Consider the following 21338-nt stretch of genomic DNA (forward strand, 5'->3'; position numbering starts at 1 on the left):
TAACTGCAGCTGGAGCTGCATCATACGAGCTTGAGAGTTGGAAGCAAAAATCCTCTCCAGTCTTTGCCATGCCTCTTGAGAGGTCGTCACTCCAAGCATCTGAGTGTGCACGCTTTGCGACAAAGAGGACAATATACCACTAAGCAGCAGTTGATCCTTCTGTTGCCAGGTCAAAACTCTGGGTTAGCATCTTGAATAGCTTCAGTTGTATTAGGTAGCAGTACCTCAATCGTAGCAGGTGGGCAAGGATGTGTTCCGTCCAGAAAACCCATGTAACCATGGCCGCGAACAAAAGCCATGATTTGAGATTTCCACAGCAAGTAGTTACCTTCATCCAATTTGATAGTTAGTACGTGATTGAAGTTGAACAAGGAAGAAGCCATGGAACTGATTTAACACAAAGAAAGATGATCCCAAGATTGATAACCCTAAGCTATCTCGATACCATATCAGACTATATAGAACGATGGTTTATTTCTTCCTTGAATGATTTGGAGAGGTCAGCCCTTCTTCTCTATTTATCGTTACAAAGTTTATACACAATGAATGCACAATGAATGCATATCATACAAAATCTACATATTACAGGAAACAAGATAGCTACGTATCTTTGGCAGAATATTCTTGTGACGACACAATATCTTGGACAACTGGTGATGTCGACACAATATCCTTGACAATCATCAGTCAATTCACACACCAGAATCCCTATGTTATTTATTCTGCCAATAGAAAACATAGCCTATGTATCACATGGATCGCCATCTCGTCCGTTCATTATCACACGGACATCTCAACCATTTAACATAACCTTGGGGCTACAATTTTCTTTGGCGCCCTAAAGTTCGGGTGATTGAAATATGGCGGCAATATTCGCGGGCGAATTCAATTTTCGCGCCCTAAATTTTGTGTCCCGCCCAAACAATTTAGGGCACAAACAAATATCGATACCCATACCCAAAACTGAAACCTGAAATCCCTAAACACCTTTCTTTTTTCCTTGGTATAGTCTTGCCTGCTCTCTCTGTACTTTTACTTCACTTATGCGAACGACTTCAAATCTCTCTTCCTGCTGGAGAAACTTGAGAAAGTTGCAGTTAATGATATGTTTAGAAAAAGATGTAGGATTTCCACTTGATGGGGACGAAACGAAACACGAGAAAGTTTGATGGAGAAGTTATCAGAGAATTTGCCTTCTCTACTAACAGCTGGGTTTGACCTCAAGTTAAGTTTCTTACATTTCATATGCTATTTATATATGCTTACGTGCTGTTTGAAAAAATTACTCTAAGAATTTTCTCTCAGATTTGGTTAAGATGATTTTTGGTGAACTCGAGGTTGGATTTTTAATGAATTTGTTTGAAATAGGTTAGCTTCAAAAAAAAATACAAGGTTAGAAACGAGATTGATTGCTTTTTCTCATGATTTGGGGGTTTTCGATTGATTGGGTGTTTTCAACTGATTTGAGATTTTCAATCAAAGGGAGTTGTTTGTATAATTTATTTGTTACTTGATTGACGGAAACTGATTTTTAATTGACCCATTTTTTCTAATTTCTATACAATTTTTGTTATTTGCTGCAGGTATGTCTTTGGGTATAAGGGCGTTCATATCTATCCAATGGATTTTGGTAATCCCCATCTCAGTTGCATTTTCCGGACAAGGTATATGATTATATGAATATATGACGATTGCTTGATCTTTATCACTTATTGGTGTATGGTGTCATATTCTGCTTTAAGAGAATTTTTTATCCTCTTTTTAAGTGGTAAATCGAATGGTTGAATTTAAGATTCCATTTTTTAGGTTCAAATTTTACTTGATTTAGACGATTATGCAACAAATTTTGGCCGAACATTGACAGCTTAAGTGACAAATTTTACTGACTTATGTGAGTTGAATTGAGAGGTACATTGTGACGAAAAATAGATTGAATCATAGAAAAATGAACCTGGTATCAATTTTTTTGTAGAATCTACTTATTAAGTGATTATGTAAGTAGAGGTAGATTTGTTTTGTTGAAAAAAGCAAGGTTAGGTTGTTAAAGAGTGAACACTTCGTGTATTTGGTGCGACAAAGATAGTCCATTTCTGTGATTAGATAAAGCAACAATCTACTCATTAAGCCATTACTAACTATAGTACATGGGTTTCCCTTTGTTTTTTTTATCTTGGAAAAGGTAAAGCAAGTGATAAGCTAATTGAAGGCAAAACCCAGCTGAGAAGAGATGTTTGCTGCAGTGAGGGATATACTGAAAGAAATGGATGTCAATACTGTGAGCAGTTCTTGCACTGGCTATTTTTTCTTTTGTCTTTTTGTTGGTACTTGTAGGTCTAAAATCTTTAAATTGTCAGATCTCTAAACATATGGAAGCATCAATGAGGACTAATCTGTGATCTGAATTATGCTGAGATGCTTTAGTGCAGTATCTTGTTGTTAGCCTTTCACTTATTTCATCTCCGTGAAATTTGTAAACAGATCATCAATGTGGGTACTCGTAGTTCTTATGGCACAGTTGAACTAAAAGATACATCAGCCTTCGTAGCATAGATGGAAAAGCTTTAATTTGCTGAAAAACTTCATTGAGCAGTTGAGCCTTTATTCCCTTAGAATACACAAGTACCCCATTCAGGTGACTTTTCTTTAAGTTTCTGTCTTCTTTTTGATGTGCGATTACGTAGAGTGAAATTGTTGAAATATATCAACAAAGAATATAGTTTTGCCAAGATCGAGAGTTTTGGGGTAGTGGGTTCTCTAAAATTTTGCTCAATTTTGTAGAGTTAGATTTAAAGTTCTCCCAGCAAATTAAGACTGAGTTTTTTTTTTTTTTTTTTTTATTATTGGTTATGTTTATTGTTTATCATGTTAATCTTAGGTTGACTTTCCAATATGCCAAACAATACTCGTAGATGTAAGTGATAGGATGATGGTCTAAAAGTTACGTATTTGATGATGAAGGTTAGTTGTACATTCAATTAATGACTTGTGTGACCTAGAACTTCGTTAGGTTACTTCTCATTGTGGTTTGCTTCATGAGTCTGAGTTGAGAATTTAAAGGAGTTGAAATTTTAAAGACGAAGCTATATTGCTTCATGAGTCTGAGCTAGATTTTCTTTCCATACTTGAGCATATATATTTGCTTTCTACTTTGAATGGATTTTAAGATTTACGCAGAGATGGAGGTGGAGATTATATGGTTTTCCAACACATATATAATGTTTGAGAGTTTTACTGGATTCCTTGATACATCTTATTTTTTGTCCTAGATTTCATCTGGTTTAGTGAAATATCGAACAATTTGTTAAGCCGTGGTTGCATATTTTTGTTAAGATGTGGTTACTTACATAAATCTTGCATTTTGGTTGCAGATTGTAATAGCTGGTCGCTTCTTTGACTGTCTCTCAACTCCAACTAATCCAGAGCTGTTCTCTGCAGTTGTGGGGTTTCGCCAACAACTATGCCTTGCTCACCTTCTTTACTCTAAATTAAAATTTTGTTGAGCCGATGAATTACTGCTCCAGTGCATATTGTGTTTCTGCAAATGCACCAGCACTCACACCTTCATCCACTCAATCCAATATCATGTGTTCCCATTGGTGTGTGGTGAAAGTTTGTACTTGAGGTTCCTTTTGGAGCAAAAGATAAGGGAATGAATTTCAGAGATATTGGAAGAGGGATGTATGAAAGGCACCCGTATTTTTCAAGGTTTAGGAGTGATCCATATGCTGGCCATTTTGGGTTACAGGTGGCTCATTCGGATGTACTGTGAACTGGGAAGTGGAAAGCTGTCGCTGGATTTTGCAGATGTAACAGGCTGGACAACTCTTCACTGGGCTGCATTCTTCAACAGGTATTAAAGTTGCTAAATAAATGGTAATGATCACTTGGTTATGGTGGAATTGTTGATGGGGCGCATTGATTTATAAGTGCTAATCCCTAAACCCAGCTTAAGTTTTGGCCAAACTTCTATCTAAGAACATTTTGAGTTTAATACTGTAAGCTAACAGCATCCTTTAGCAGTCAACATAGTACCTTTATCTTAATTATACATTGTCACATAATAAATTTTTGGCACAGGAATCTAGTGATGAGGTTGCTGAGATTTTATTTCATTGGGTTTGGTCAAAAGTGTTATATTAAATTGTTAATTTACTTAGATTTAACATTTTATCGATCAGGAAACATAAAGTTCAGACCTTTACGCTGTTCTATATTTCGATTTCTTGTGTATTTTCATTAGTTATTGTTTTGTTGATTTCAATTTTTTCTTAATTCCAGCTGAATTCGGAGAAAGTTGCTTCCAGCGGACATATTTAGCTACTTGGGTATATATCTTTTATTTATCCTAGTTCAGTGTTTATATTTTTTGCTTTTGTCAGCATCCAGGGGAAAGGTTTCAGGGTTGAGTTGAAGATAAACATGACTAAGAACAGTCTAACTCTTCGTTTTATGTTGCAGGTTCAAGTTTTATCATGTCATCAACTTGGGTAGATTGAAGTCATTTCAATGATGAATAAAGATTAGGTTCTTTGGCCAAGGTTAATATATTGTTCCCCGTGGGTTTTACATTCTTCACTTAGGCTTGCTATCATGTCTATATTTCACGAATTTCATAGATATGGTCAATGGGAAACTTGGAAATCCTGAAATCATAAGTTGTCCTTGTGTTGATGATAAGAATCTTGCTGTGCGAATTTCTGAGAACCAAGGGATTCATTAAGAAAAACATTTGATGAGCAAATTGTTGGATGTTAACTTTGTCTTAGGTCTGACATTTGTAAATTTGAAGTCCTGTTATTCGTAACAGCCTTTTTACATTTGTACATAAACTCATTGTTAATGTACTTTATATTATCAAATTAACACTAGTTGAGCTTCTTATCTATTTGAGTTTAATTGTGCATTCGTGATAGCAATCTGCACAACTTCCATAATCCTTAAGTTAAGGTCAGTGGAAAAATTATCTGATAGTTAAAACGACTGCACAAAGCTTATAAATCTGGAACATTATTGACTTGGATTTACACCCACAATGCCGGAGTTCAAGTCCACCACATAATCTACTTGGTTGTGTTTAGAAAAGAATAATGGGAACAGTGGTTACGATTAAACTGTTGCTGAAGTATTTAGGAACTAGCAGTTCTGAAAGCATTAGGCTACAAGCCTATGTTATGTAGTTGGTCAACATTTGTTGCTAAAGATTTTGGAAACAAACGAAAATTGGAGTTGCCATGTACATGTTGCCGAAGTATACAGGAACTAACAGTTGCCTTTGGCTAGTTCCAGAAGCGTTAGGTTACTAGGGTATCTCATGTTGTTGACATGATTGTTGCTAAAGACTTCAGAAACTAATAAAAGCAGTAGTTGCGATCAACTTGTTGCCGAAGTATATAGAAACTACTAGTTGCCCTTGACTAGTTTCGAAATCCTTCGGCAACTAATTTTTTGGGGCAGTTGCCAGATTTTAGTGGCCTTCTCTCAGGTTTTTTGTAGTGGCGGTTTATCTTCGCTCGACCCGGTACTTGTTACTGGAAAACGAGCTCTGGTTTCTGGTTTCTAGGGAAGGTGTTTTCACACATATTAAGAAAAAAAAAAGAGACTATATATTTTCCAAATCTACCCTCATTAATATCTCCTAAAATATTTAAATATTTATTTTTTAATTCATAGATTTTAGTGTGGATTTGGAATCTAGTGAATTATTTAAAAATTTCAATTGGGAAATTGAGCTTATATTATATTTTTATATATGGTTCCAAAGCATGGACAAATCAAGAAGGTTTAGGGAGAAAATATGAAAACCTTCATGTAATTTGGGACTTGAAAAAACCTTTCCCCTACATCTAAAACGGGACGGAGGGAGTAAATAGTTAATACTATAATATCTCTATAACAATTTACAATCGTTATGCAAAGTGCAGCAACATACTATGATCATCACTTAATGTAGTACCTGCGGAACATTATCGTGGGGGACGGGGCACATTTTGGTTTACTTCAACAGCGCCAGGCTACACTGCCAATCAAAGATGGATGCTTAGGTGTGTACACCATGACTGATACTACGCATTACTTCTTCATTGCTTCCTGCGCTCAGACTCAGCATCTACAAAGCACTATCGTACAACAACCTTCAATTTTGGACTCCAGCCACAACTACCAACACGCTTTGCGATCGTTCACTCAGACTTGTGGGCTTATTAACTCCACTTTCGACATAATATCGCTGCCCCCTAATATATGAAGAAACTGGCAGCTATTTACTTTGATGTCGTCAGGGATAATGTACCCACCAACTTTACAATGACACAACGTGACTTGACTTTGTGGCACACCAACAGAACAACACATGCCATGGATTTCCTCGAAGCTATTTCTATTCAGGGACTCAACCAATCCATCGGGCCTCGACAATTCTGGTCAGTGCTTATGTATCGACTTGGTATACCTTTGTTCCGGGACGACAATGCATGCTCCTGTTGCAAACGAACCATGCATGTTTTCGGATACCATGCAATCCATTGTGCCAGAAATTTAGGCATGACATGGTGAAGGATGTCATCGCAACATGTACTACAAAGCGGGGTAGTATCCAGGAAGGAAGTCTCTTTAGGTTTTTTGTCTAATAATGCTAATGCCCTTCGACCATCAGATATACTTGTATTCAACTAGGAGGATGGGAAGGATGTTTGCATGGATGTCACGGGTGTTTCACCCTTCACAAGAGCTAGTACTCTTAGCTTTACACCAGGTATAACTATCTCCACAGCTGTCACTCGCAAGCGTAACAAATATATGGAAAAATGGTCAGCCATCTCCACAGCTGTCACTCGCAAGCGTAACAAATATATGGAAAAATGGTCAGCCTACAGATACGGGTTTGGTGTTTTGGCGTTCATAACTTTGGGTGAACTAGGTGATGAAATGATTTCATTCTTGGAGAGATTATGAAACTGTGACGGACCAAAGAATCTGGACTTCCAAGGAACCGGGTTTCGGCTCGCTTGGCAAGCTCCGACTCTCTGATACGCCATTCAAGAAACCGGACTTTCAAATTTTGCAAAGCAATTCTAAAAATTTCATGGCCAGTTGCCATCTAAAAGTTTTCATGGCTGGTTGCCAATTCTAAGATTTCCATGGCCAGTTGCCAGTTCCAATGTTTCCATGGCCAGTTGCCACTCCCGATATTTCCATGGCCAGTTGCCGCTCCTAAATTTCCATGGCCAGTTGCCACTTCCGATATTTCCATGGCCAGTTGCCGCTCCTAAGATTTTTATGGCCAGTTGCCACTTCCGATATTTCCATGGCCAGTTGCCACTCCTAAGATTTTCATGGCCAGTTGCCACTTCCAATATTTCCATGGCCAGTTGCCACTTCCAATGCTCTATACGGCCAGTTGCCGATGTCAAGGTTGCAATCATCTCTGAATAGATGATATGAACAACCTTGCAGAGTTTTGTTGAACCGCATAGCGGCTGCCTACGTACCCTCTCCATTGCTCGAAGGGATCAAGCACGACCGTAGTTCGTCACCGTTTGTTTAGATAGTATGAACTGCACCCTTTAGCAGTAACTATCTATGTAATATATCACATTACCAATAGCATCATAAATATCAAACTGCATACAAGTCCATTCATTTCATGGTAACCATATCTGAACAACTAAAGCTACCCATATTGATTTAGTTTAAGATTCTCATACAATTAACACTTGGGCGTAAAAATAAATATGTGCAAAATCGTCTCATTTCGGTAATCATTTCCTAAAATTCTCTGATATATCAAAAGCAAAAATGAATTTAATCACTTACAAAAATTGTAAAGAGTGTCGACAGGAGTCACCCTATCACTCCTAAGTTCTAATTCTGAAGTTAGTGGAACTGTGAGGTTCAAATCTCCACCATCTAAGGGTGCCCAGTCAATCAGAAAGATACCAAACAAAAATAATAAAACCATAAATATTTCTCCATTGCCGTACCTACCGATACTAGAATCGAAAATGCATTTAAATGAAAATCATTCAGTAAACTCCCATAAAATCCTTAAAACATTATTTAAGGCAATTACTACTCACATAGCGTATCTGCTGCATACTATCCAATATCTACTCCATAAATACTCATAAAAATGATGTTATGTGCAACTTTCTAGTATCAGCAATTGCTAAAGCAAATGAAAAATAAGCTCACACACTAAGCACACAGCACCGGGACTGCCCGTCTAATTTCTGCACAGGCTTTCAAGTAACACTTCAATTCGTACTGTGAACACAACAAAGAATTGAAGGCTTAGATGGTTATTGCACCCGAAATTCAAATAGGTACACCTTCAATATGAAAACACAAATTTTGTAATCAAGCCAACAGCTGAAACGGTCACTAATGAGGGGAGCTATTTCCCTTTCTCTAGTAAATTCAAAGAGGAAATCATAAAGAGAAATACACAACTATGCATCTGTATGACGGAACCCCAATAAGAACTGCCGACAATCCCAAATCACCCATTAAAGTATAGACAGCAAAATCTCGCAGGCCTATAGAAGTACACATTTCTAGAATTTCCGTAAAAAATGTTAATTATACACGGAACCTTGTTTACATGCAATTTCTGACCATAATAGTATGGTGGTATACTTGAATATGTTTGGCTCATACGAATAAGTTTAAGAAATTTTAGTCACACCTAATGGACACCTTCAAGTCCTGGCCAATAAAGCAATAGCCAACCATTGTCTTCCCGTAGCAAAATCATACAAAAAATGTTAAGGGATTACCTTAATTAATTCAAAAGCAACACACAGAACATCATCACCCACTCTACATGTGAAAACCACCATAAATAGTAAAATTATTAACCACATAACAACGTATCGGTTTCTTATCGGTTTTGGAACTATCCCACTCGTGAAGGAAATATCCATAAACTAATTAAGGTGTTGGGATTTCATTTAGATCAAACAAGGGTCTAAGAAATACGTGTGGTGTATGCTTCCAAACGTACCGTGTCAGTCGTATACTAACGAAACCTTCTTCCTTACTTTCTCTCCCTGAACATTTCCATAATACTCAAAATCAATCAATGTATCTGGCCAGTAGGATCTCGACTCCATCTCCGTTGAATACTATAATAGCAAAGCATCAGCAGTGGTGTCATCAAATTAAAACGACATAACATAACAAGGCATACAACGCATAGGTTCGGTTCCACCATCTATGAATTAATGGGTAACTGACAAACAGCAAATTAGGCCCCTTTAAACTCCAAGAGATTGGACCATGAGGGATAGAGAACACATACATGAAGGGACTCACACTACGTCTATCGACAAGAGGACTATTCATAATTCCTTAAAGAGCACAGAGGGTCTTTAGATCAATAATATCGGCATTTCAAATTTTTCTTCAAGATGTCCCAATTAACAAAGATATATATATAATTCAAACATGTTCATTACAGAAAGAACCCAAGTGTACATGGAATCAGTACATAAGGAGTGTAGTGGCCAATAAAACAGGACATACTTTGCCTGTCTAAGTATCCACAGACGAAATCTAATAATCTCTTAATTCAAATGTATAGACAATAGGTGTACCTACAGGGGAATGTTATAAGCTGTAAACACTGAGCCTTGTAAAATGGTGAATACTTGAAATCAGAACATCATCTACGAGTCTTGAATTTCAACCTAAGACCAAATCACATTTTAAGATACTCAAGACCAAGCCAGATGCACGGGCAGTAAACACCTCAATATGTTTTCCAATTAGTTATTCCTTGAGGCATTATATCAAACAGGTGCGGTTCATAGTTTCAATAAACATTTCTAATTTGGGGAGAATGTGAATACCCATTTTTCATTAACTGGAAAGGATTTCCATCATCAAGAAAAACTACAATCAAGATATATTTATAAATTCACACATACTCATCATAGTATTTAACATGAAATGGACAATATGAACACATGGGAAAAATCCCCAATTTCCATGAAGAACCCTAAACTTAAAATTTCCATATTAACTCGTCAATTCATGAAACTGAAGATGCATAACAGTCACCCAATCATATAAACGATAATAATCCCAAGAATCAGTATTCAATTTCATAAAAATAGCCCAAGCATAATTAAGATAAAATTAAGTAAAACTAAAGGAAAAGAAATGAGTTCTCCAACCTCTTTTGCATCTTTAGATTATATAGACAGCATCATATTTATGCAATTTCCAAGCTCTCTAGCTAGTCCTTTAGATCTGTTCTACGACATCTTTGATCTTGGGGTTCTTGAATAAATTTACACAGTATGAAGTTGATTTCCTTCATGAAACAAACCAAAAACACTAATCAAATTTTCACGAAGTATGATCTCAATCGTCTTCTTTCAAAAATTCTCAGCGAAGGTGAGAGGAAGACAAGTAATCCCTCCTCCCTTCTGGATTTTTATAAAACCGTGTACACCCCTTGCTTATGTCTAACAGGTATCAAGCATGCTCCAAGTATCCTAACATCTACTAATCACACTGCCCAAGTATTATTAATAAAGGATAGCTATTTATTTAGGATTCTTAGCAAGGCGTAGAATTCGGTGAAAACTACTATAACCCCCTATTATATGGGTTCAATATATAGAAACCCCACAAAATGGATCCTTCACTATCAATCCCATTCTTTCACATTTTCATATTTCTAGGCCCAAAACTTTAGAATTCTGGGCTTCCCAATAAGACTTTCAGTTTCAATATTTTCTATAATGGCTAAAATACCCCGTAGTATATAAGTAGCGTAAACAACTTTAGGTTTTCATTTTCACTTTCATTTCCTTTTTGATTTTCTCTCTCTTCGGGAATTTTTTTTTTAGGGTTTTCAGATCATATCGTTTTTGGCTGCCGGAAAACGAATAGCGACATTAATATCTGCTTCTATATGTATTGATGATGTTTATGGAAAGCAATTAGATTGATCAATTTCTGCGTCTATATCTATTGATAATTTTTATCCATCAAAATCAGATGTCGAAAAGTCGATCAAATTCGTTATCAAGAATTGGATCTGAGGATTCATTAACAGAGAGATTTAAAGATAAGTTTGTTCTTCTCCTATCATATCAATTTGATTAAGAGATTGTAGCTATTCAATTTGGAAAATAAGTTTCAGAAAACCATTTTTAAAGTTTTTCAAAACCTAAATCTTCGAATTTTTTTCGTATAACTTGTTTGATTCAAAATCAGAGCTAAGATTGGCGATCATTTACTAACTCTTGTTGTTTTAATATAATTTTTTTTAAGAATCTTGAACAAAATTTCCACATCTATTCTTAGTTACGATCTAAAAATGATTTGAGATTCGAAATCACAAATACTTAATCTTTGTTACCGTTATAATATCGATCAAATCTCGTCTCTTTTTAATTTTGAGATTATCAGACCTGTTCGATTTATGCTTTAGTTGTTTAATATATAACAAAAAGAGATACAGTTTCAATAAATGAATATAGTATCTAATTGAAATTTGATCTTTCAAATGTTTATAGCAGAGCTACCGTTGTTGGTGAAGAATCTGATATTGTTGTTAGATCAGGAATTGCAGAATTGGGTAAGTACATCGTTTTTATTTTCATTAGACAAGGTTGTGTTCATACATGTAAATACTGTTTGCATTAAGTTGAGTGCATAGGAAGGCACTAGATTGTCATTGTAATATAATGGAGAGGCATTTGATTGTACAAATTTTAATTACAACGTTAGATTATTAATGTGGGAAGTGAGAACTTACTGTAGACGAGAATAGCATGCATTGGTTCACCACAAGGTCCACAACTAGATTCTTGAGGTGTTAGTTAAGTATCATATTTTTTGTAGGAAAATCCAGTCAACAAAAGCTATCAATAGGATTACGTAGAAGCCCACGAACACGTGCTGGTACAAAGGAATATAAAAATTTGACTGTAATTTTAAATTTTTGGATGTATCCTTGATGATCAAAGGATACAGTACGACGCTTTCAGAAGTACAATTTATTTCTATTTTAATTGTCACTTGTAGTAATTTGTTATATTAATAATCATTTTCTTATCACGTTTTATAGCTTGTGATGGTGAAAGTTGTGGCTTGTGTTTCAATTTGTGGCATGTGTTTCAATTTTCAGTTCATAGCTTGTGATGGTGAAAGTTGGAGCAGGTGGTTATGCTGGTAGTGGTACTAAAGCTAGAGAGTTGTTCATTGTGCTTCAATTTTCTCATTTTGATGATTATGCACAACATGTGTAACTTTCGTCTACACATCCAAATTTCATGTGTAACTTGCGTCTACACATCCGAATTGCATGTGTAACTCTCAGTTACACTATTCAGATGCATCTGTAACTCCCAGTTACACTAGTCATATACATGTGTAACTCTTATTTACACTAGTCAAGTGCATGTAAAACTGGTTATACATTGTTGTGTGTATTGTTCTTTTTAATGTGTAACTGCTAGTTACATATGCTAATTATATGTGTAAAAGTTTGAGTAAACCCGAAATGATACGTTATTCAGTTTATTAGTTGCATATATGCATGAACTAGTTATATGCTAATTATATGGTTTTGGAACTGAAATTGCAGGTTGATTTTTGAACTAAATTGTTGGAGCTGAAACAAGGAGGTGTGATGTTGATGGAATTCGAAGAAGAAAAGAGTAAAAATGTGTTGGTGACTGAGATATAAATGCAGGCTAGCATTGGATGTGAATGGATATGTTTGGGTGAGTTATAGATGGAGATGTGGTGGTGCTATTCTGGATTGGAAGCAATGTTGCAGGTAAAGAGAAGAAAGTTGCAGTTGAGTTTTTTAATTAATGATTGCAGTTAATAGGTAAAGAGGAGAAAGCAATGTTGCAGGTAAAGAGGAGAAAGCTTTCAGGTATTGATCTCTCTTACAATTTTTCTTCATCATCGTGTTTGTTTGATGAGTTTCACGGTATCGTTCCTTGCAATTTCTTGTTTAATTCTTAATTTTCACTAAAAAGTAGAAAAATACTTTAATGTGATACATGGAGGTTGACACCAATGATGTTGCTCTAATGGATCATACATTTAAGAAACTACCAGATCATCTAATGGATAATTGCTTAGTGAATATATTTAAATATCCTTATGTAATGTTCCTTAGAGGCACTAGCTATGTTCAATGTATGATTGGTCGATCAACTGTCTACGGCACAAGTTTTGTAGTGTTGCTTACAAATTAGGTGTAAGACATTATATTCTTAGACATTTCTTTGCATTATTGCATCCGCACATTAGTTTATATATATCCAAACATATAAACTTTGAATTATAAACATTTAGGTCTTTGAACCATGTTACTTTAATGCTCTGATGGATTTTTTTTTGCTAGAGATACACAATTAGACTTAGTAATTGCTGAGTATACATGTCATATGTATGTGTAACTCCTAGTTACACATTCTATATGCATGTGTAACTTCTCCTTACACTAGACAGATGCATGTGTAACTTCTAGTTACACAAGTTAGATGCTTGTGTAACTCCTTGTTACACATGATAGGTATCTAACTCATATGCATGTGTAACTATCAATTAAAATAGACAGATATACATATGTAATTCCTAGTTACACTAGACAGATGCATGTGTAACTCCTAATTACACATGCTAAGATTAGTTATCATGTGCCTTTTATGTGTTCTTTGTTCTATAATTTTTCCTTGCAATTATTCTATAATTTTGGTTCTTTATTTTTTGTCCAACCTAATCCCATGGATGTGTATTTTTGTTTACAGATGTGCAAGTATATTGGAATCGAGAAAGACAAAAAAGGAAGGAAACATTTAAATTATATGATATAGTGGATTATATCTAGGATTTTTCTTTGCATATCTCGTGTTTTAATTCCTTTATTGCGTTCAATAACAACTAATTACTGTAATTGATAAACGGACGAACTACTGTAAATGAAAATTAAAGTAATACACGTATTTTCCGTATGTGTAATATTGATGTATAACTGATGAGTAACTTGTAGATACACATACATATATCATGTGTAATAAAAAGTTACACATGCATATGGATGTGTAACTTGTAGATATACATGCCATACACATGTGTAACCGTTTCTTGCCATACGCATCTGTGAGTCCACACATATATATACAAGTGTAACCTTGAATTACACATGTCATAAGGATGTGTAACTCCTGGATACACATGCCATATGCATGTGTAACTTTTACACATTCACACTATACTTTGATAATTTTGGGCTTAGATTTAAATTTTATTTAATTATGGGCTTGACAATATGCATAAGGGTATCAAGGACTTTTAATAATTTGGGGCCGAGATTTAAACTTCTTTTTAATTAAGGGCCTCATATTATGGGTAGCCCATGGGTGGGGCCTTAGCCTAACTTTCCCTTACTATTGGGCTTGGTTAAACCCAGGAAAAGATACAGAGTGTCACACAAACTGTCATGTTAGTCGGGATGCTAATTACAAGTTTGGTAAAGAAAAAATTCACTTTCTTGGTATCATGATTCAAAAAGGCGTAGGAGCTCAGCTTATTGCTAGGCTCCCTGTCACCGATGTGTAAAAGACCTTATTTGTTTATCCTAATAAAATGACTTGACGGGTGCTATTTTTATTATAAAATAATAATTTATTATATTATCGATATAATATCTCGTTAAAATAATAAATTTCTTTGGTCCCAAACCTCTTAGTTTATAAAAGTTATATTGTATTACTTCATGTCATGCCTACAGTGTATTCAAAAATGGGCCGCTAAAATTAAAAGCCCAACTACAATATATTCAAAACTCAAGCTTATTTTCATGACTGAGCTTTTCTACCTGGCGTTTTTAGGGGCCACTCAAAAGGATTTAGGGGCCAACAATAAAACAAAAAAGGTCACCCAAAGGGAAAATGTAGCCAACCCTTATCTCGCGTAATTCGTAATGGCGAAATTACCCTTATATATTCGGAGGATATGATAACATTGTTACCCTCCGAATGCAATCGGAAGCCAAAATCGTTCCCATACTTCCGATTGTAGTCGGTGCAGTATTAGAATGATTTGTGTTTCATTTTTTCCATTTCTTTTTAATTTTTGAGTTGTTAGAGTTATAAAGAAGAAGGTGAAGGAAAAAAAGAGAAAACCCATTTTATCACTACAAAAATGGATGGATACGAAGAAGAAGGTGAGAATCATGACGAAGAACAAAATGTTGAGGGTTCACGACCGTTTAGAGAAGACGATTTGGGGTATATGTTGAATGATCCAAACTTTTGTGGAGAGGAAAACATAGACGACCCTTTCATGGAAGAAAATGGAGAATCGCATGATATTGAAGCTAACGATGCATGTAAAACACAGGTATTGTGTTAAGAAACTCAAATACTCGATTTGCATGCGTTTGTGTGCTTTTGTAAACAAGAAAAACCGATTATTGCATGCATTGAATGCCATGAACTACCCAGATTCGGTAGATAATTTCTAGATTAAACTTACGAATATAACACACTGAGTACCAAATATGTATATTCGGTAGTTACAAGATACTAGTTTACTGCCGAATATGAGAAAAACCCCAAACTGGTTTTCCAAAAATATCTACATTCGGTAGTTATGTAGAGTTATTTACCTCCGAATGACCCCAAAAACGAATTCCTCAGAAAATTTCAAAACTCAGTATTCTTATCCTTTACAATCGGTAATAGTTTAACATTATTTGACATTCGGTGGAAAACTTAAATTCTTATCTACCGATTAAGTTGGTATTTCTAAACACGACTATATTATTCGGAGGATAATTGTTTTGTAAAGTTCCGAATGTACGATGGCCCAAAAATCAGAATTTGGGAAAAACTTATACTTTTCAAATTTGGAAATTGAAATAATCGGAAGTATAATTAGTTACCCAAACTTCCGAATATGGGCTGTCTAACATTCTATATTGGCCCTTGGAACCACCTAGAGCCAAGGCGTGGTTTGTTTTGAACTTTCTATATTCGGAGGATAATTGTTTTGTAAAGTTCCGAATGTACGATGGCCCAAAAATCAGAATTTGGGAAAAACTTATACTTTTCAAATTTTGAAATTGAAATAATCGGAAGTATAATTAGTTACCCAAACTTCCGAATATGGGTTGTCTAACATTCTATATTGTCCCTTGGAACCACCTAGAGCCAATGCGTGGTTTGTTTTGAACTTGCTATATTCGGAGGATAATTGTTTTGTAAAGTCCCGAATGTACGATGGCCCAAAAATCAGAATTTGGGAAAAACTTATACTTTTCAAATTTTGAAATTGAAATAATCGGAAGTATATAACATTATATTGTCTTCCGAATAAATACTGGCCCAAAAATGGGATTTTTCCTATATCAGAAATTTTGAGATTTTTCAATATATATATATATATATATATATATATATATTCGGTAGTGAGTGTACTTCCAAATATTGTGTGTCTACTTAAATATATTCGGGAGACAAAAAATTCATTAAACTACCGATTAATACCAGTTTGTATCCAGGAAGATATGACCAACAATATTCGGCCGATAACCATCAAATATTTCTCCCGAATACTGTCGATGTTCTTGAGAAATGAAGAACACGACTACATTCGGAAGTAAAGGAGCATAAATATCGCCCGAATCTGGATAAATAACCGAAAACCCTAGAACTATTTTTTCTCGATTCGCCGAATTAAAGCGAAATAAACCCCAAAAATAATAGATTCTTACCTAATTGGGGCCATTTGACTTTGGAGCGGAATTTTTTTTTCTTCCACAATCGAAAGATAATAGAAAACTGGAAGAAGAAGAGTTGAAATGAGTAGAATTGTTTTTGATTTGGTTTTCATACAGTTTTACCATAAGGGCATTTATGTAACTTCAATATCGTATAGGGTACCCCTTAACTAGAGTCTTTGGCTGGGTATAAATTGATGGCCCCTAAATCCTTTGGGGTGGCCCCTAAAAACGCTAGGCTTTTCTACCCGTTCAATATCCGAATTTTGAATTACATAATTTACATTTGTAGGAAATACCAATTGGTCCTAGGAATAATATATTAGAGTTAGTTTGGTCCAGTTGAGTCAGTCAACTGTCTGTTTGGTCCATTTTAAAAATATAAATTGTTGTTTGGTCCAAAAAAATTATTGTTTGGTCCAAGGGTGGACAATACCCGAGCGGGATGATGTCATCAATGATGTCACAGTCCTTTGATTGTGGCAAAAATACCTTTTTTGCTCTCTTTTTTCTCTATTAATAAAAATAAATAAATAAATACTTAGAACTTAAATATCTTTTGAACCATATGTCCAAAAATGATAAATTTTATATATTCGGAAAGCCCTCGACGATAGCTTTCCAACGAGTATCGTTGTCGCTATGTTTCGGAGCTTTTAATTTTTGTCTTATTTTTTAGCTATAAAATGAATTATTATACGAGTTCATTTTGCAAAATGAACTGCTTTAATGAACTATTATACGACTTCATTCTACAAAATCAACTACTTTAATGAACTATCATGCTAGTTAGTGAACTCTTTGTATTAAATAACATACGAGTTCACATACGACTTCATTATACAAAATGAACTGGTATAATGAACTATTATTACGAGTTCATTATACAATATGAACACCTATCACGGGTTCATTCTACAATATGAACTACCGTTTACGAGTTCATTTTATAAAATGAACTACCATAATGAACAACTATTACCAGTTCATTCTACAATATGAACTACCATTCTTAATTACTATTACGAGTTCATTTTACAACATGAATTACAAATCCTACAATATGAACAACTATTATGAGTTCATTCGAAATTAAGAACATCTATCACGAGTTCATTCTTCAATATGAACTATAATAATGAACTATCATTACGACTTCATTCTTCAAATTGAACTACTATTATGAGTTTATTCTACAAAAAAATAGCTAATATATACGAGTTCATTTTACGAAATGAATTGCTACTATTATGAGTTTATTGTACAAAATAAATTGCTAGTATATACGAGTTCATTTTACGGAATGAACTGCTAGAACTAGAATGAACTACCATGTTCAAAAATAGTGTTCATTCTCGGAAATGAACTACTATTATACTGAAGAAAAAAAATAAAAGCTCTGAAACATAGCGATAATGGTACTCGTTGGAAAGCTATCGTCGAAGGCTTTCCGAATATATAAAGTTTATTAATTTTCGACTTATATCTTGAGAGATATTTTATTTTCAAGTTTTTATTTATTAAAGTTAGGAAGAGGAAGAAATTAGTAGAGAAAATAAAGAAGATAGAGAAAATAAGAAAAATCATTCACGTGAGGAAAAAAGAAAATAAGAGAGAGAAAAGTTACTTTAGATATTTTAATATTTTTAAATAATTATGGACCAAATGGAAAAGATGATTTTTGAAAGGATGAAATAGACATGAAACCGCCTAAGAAAATAAGAGAGAGAAATGATACTTTACATTTAAGGTTTAGTTGAAGATTCAGATTTTATAATTCCTTGTTAGCTGTTAGAGATGCATTGAGAATTTTTACGTATGGAATGCACCAGCCACCAGGCATAATGCATTTGTGCAGCTGAATAGCAACCATAAACTGATTTTTAATATTTCGCGGCGCCATCAGTAGGTGGCAACCGGCAAAGCACCACTGTGCAATTGAATTCAGTCGAGATTCTATTGGCTCCATGTCTTTACTTGAGTTACACAATGGAGCAGTAATCAAATGAACCAAAAGGTTGTATTAAATAGAATGTAAAAATAAACAAATCTTTTAATGAAAAGTATAAGGAAAAATTCCCATCAAAAAAATAATGTAACGAAGTTTGAATTTATACCAAGAGCTTAATCTTCACCACTTCTGTCCATATTGATTTCATTAAGAACCGCACACAGGGCGACAACGAATGCATAATCGACGTTCGGGTAGATGGTAATAGAGTAGGTATCCTTCCCGAGAAACATACTTTGAACCGTGTGTTCCATGTGCATCTACAACAAAAACATTGTCAACAGATTATTGAAAGAACTAGCTAGAATTTAGGAAAATTAGGAAATATAAATTTTATAGGTCGGAAAGTTCTCAAGCTTCCTCCCACAGCAGTGGAGGATGTGATCTAACCCTTGTAATAGAATAGATAATGGAAAGTGCCAGATTTATTATTACCCGAGCAACAATGTTATTCGAATTCCCATGATAGATGACACAAGAATGTGCATAATAGCTTCCTTTGATCTTAAAATCACAGACTTCTTCAGCGGTGTTCGATGCTAAGAAAACATGCAAACTCGTCTTGAGCTGCAAAAGCTTAGATTTCTTGACACTGAACAACAAATCTTTTGAATCTGAGCTGTCTCCTCTATATACTTGCCATCTCCTATGGCAAGTCAAAATCTGAATTCATTTACACAACAAATCCATTATTAACCAGTCATCCAACGTAAAATCGCAAGTATAACCGTGATCAGGGATGGATGGAACCGAGATTTTTTGCCGGGGCTAACTTTTTTTTAATGCAAATTACCTGTTATTTTTTTATCCCAAATATTTGTGGATTTTAGGTATTTGTTTTTGCTAAAATTATATCATAAAAACACAGTGAATGAATTACCTTCTGCTGTAGAGTTACAAGAGGAACACCGGCAGCATCAACAAGAATAGGCCGGTCGCGAATGCTAAGAAGCGTACCTTGAACTTTAAAGATGTTATTGCCATTGATATCGTAAACACCAAAGTTACCTTCCGATATAGTTAGTCTTTTCTTTGCAATGGTAAGATCTACTGGATATGGTACGCAGAAATGTGGTGCAATTACAACTATCCGATTGCTAGGCAGCATCCCTGTTGGTGTTGGTGGCGGCTGCCTTGGATAATACGGCGCCATGCCTCCTGGTGGTTGTTGATACGGCACCATCTCTCCCGGAGGTTGCTGATACATTTTTCTAGACAAAATGATTTTCCCTAGCTGTTCAAAATTATTTTGTCTAGAATATTTGATAAAATTGGATCGAGAATAATAATTTAAAATGAATCTACTTTGAATAGGTTTCGATTCTTAGTGGCCATTCATGTATATAGGAGAAAGGAGGAAACAGGCAGATTTTGACGGAATGGAACGGGAGGAAGGTGTCATCCTGTTTTTTCTTCCCCCCATTTGTGTCAAAACAGTACGAACTGCCTATTGCTAACAGGTTAACCATCGTGGAAAATATGACATATGAGCGGCGTACAATGCTACAGTTTACATCAGCGTGCGAGTATATATGATATGATGCCAAACTAGAGCTGTCAACGGGGCAAGCTAGGGTCAACCCGGCCCTAGCTTGACAAGCCATGGACGGGTTAGGGTCAGTCCTAGCCCTAGTACTATTCATGTACAAGCCAAAAAACCCAACCATATCCCTAGACGGGTTGGCTCTAACGGGTTGCGGGTTGGCTTGTTAAATGGGGTGGTTGAAACGTAAAATCACTTAAATGTATAAAAAAATTAGTGGGCAGAGGGATCACTACTCCGTAACCCTAAATCAAATGAAATTTGGATTGTATTAAATCATTTAAGGAAATATGAACTTTGATTTCTAGCACAAAACCCTAAAATTCTTAAAATTAGTAACTTAAAATTCCTAAATTAGTAACTCACATGAAATTGACGGGTTGGCGGGTAACCCGCGGGTTAACCCTAGCCCGGCTTGTTTTTACTAGGGCTAGATATGACAACCCTAACCCGGCTTGTTTAAACAACAAGCCAAGCCGAGCCGGGTTAAAACAAGCGAAGCTAGGTCCAACCCGCGGGCCGGGTTAGAAATTGACAGCTCTATGCCAAACACTTAATGAAAAACTTGAGATAATGTTATTCTATACATATCATGGGATCCCCCCATAGACAATACGAGAGCTTCTCCAGTGGAATGTGTGTGAAGAAAAAAGTATTTCATCCACATAGGATACACAATCATATTTATAAAAAATCATCTCCAAACAGTTGATATAAGAATGAGGTGGCAAAGACATCCTCTAAATGAACCTCGTTTAATTGGGGATCCTAAATACTGATCACAAAATTGGTTAAAAAGACCAAAATCAACAATTCCTGGGTGAAATGGACAGTTAGATTTTGATACTGTTTAAATGGACAAAAATGTAAAAATAGCCAGGATGTAACCAGTTTCATCGTGCCCATTTTCAAATATTTTTCTTATTTTTAATTTACACAGGATGTATCCAGATTCATCCTTACTATTTTTTAATATTTTTTTTTGGCCATTTCACCCAAACTATTTTTTACTCGTCCATTTGAACCGT

At 35.2% G+C, this 21338-nt stretch overlaps 1 protein-coding gene across 3 annotated transcripts; it reads right to left on the minus strand.

The window, feature by feature from the left end:
• Positions 1-8014: 8014 nt before the first annotated feature.
• LOC113283780 (protein LURP-one-related 10-like) lies at positions 8015-20075 on the minus strand. 3 transcript variants are annotated; one of them, XR_003327625.1, is made up of 5 exons: positions 19648-20075; positions 19203-19430; positions 18874-19027; positions 10176-10315; positions 8015-8262 (listed from the first exon to the last, which is right to left on the minus strand). XR_003327625.1 is itself a non-coding variant. In XM_026533143.1 (4 exons), the coding sequence occupies exons 1-3, from the start codon at positions 19972-19974 to the stop codon at positions 18881-18883; spliced, it is 702 nt and encodes a 233-aa protein (XP_026388928.1). In that variant the 5' UTR covers positions 19975-20075; the 3' UTR covers positions 9983-10315; positions 18874-18880. The 3 variants fall into 3 exon arrangements, 1 of the variants encoding a protein (XP_026388928.1); XR_003327624.1 differs by lacking the exon at positions 8015-8262 and adding an exon at positions 8918-9122; XM_026533143.1 differs by lacking the exon at positions 8015-8262 and having other exon boundaries at positions 9983-10315.
• Positions 20076-21338: the final 1263 nt, after the last annotated feature.

The sequence above is a fragment of the Papaver somniferum genome, chromosome 5 (genome assembly GCF_003573695.1).
Source record: "Papaver somniferum cultivar HN1 chromosome 5, ASM357369v1, whole genome shotgun sequence".
Lineage (NCBI taxonomy): Eukaryota > Viridiplantae > Streptophyta > Magnoliopsida > Ranunculales > Papaveraceae > Papaver > Papaver somniferum.

Bases quoted from the DNA above. Each gene is read 5' to 3' on its own strand.
- LOC113283780 (XM_026533143.1), bottom strand. From the start codon at position 19,974: ATGTATCAGCAACCTCCGGGAGAGATGGTGCCGTATCAACAACCACCA. The intron at 19,431-19,647 runs GTAATTCATTCA...AAATGAATTCAG, and splicing joins TTGTAACTCTACAGCAGAAG to ATTTTGACTTGCCATAGGAG. The intron at 19,028-19,202 runs GTAATAATAAAT...TTTTTGTTGTAG, and splicing joins CGAATAACATTGTTGCTCGG to ATGCACATGGAACACACGGT.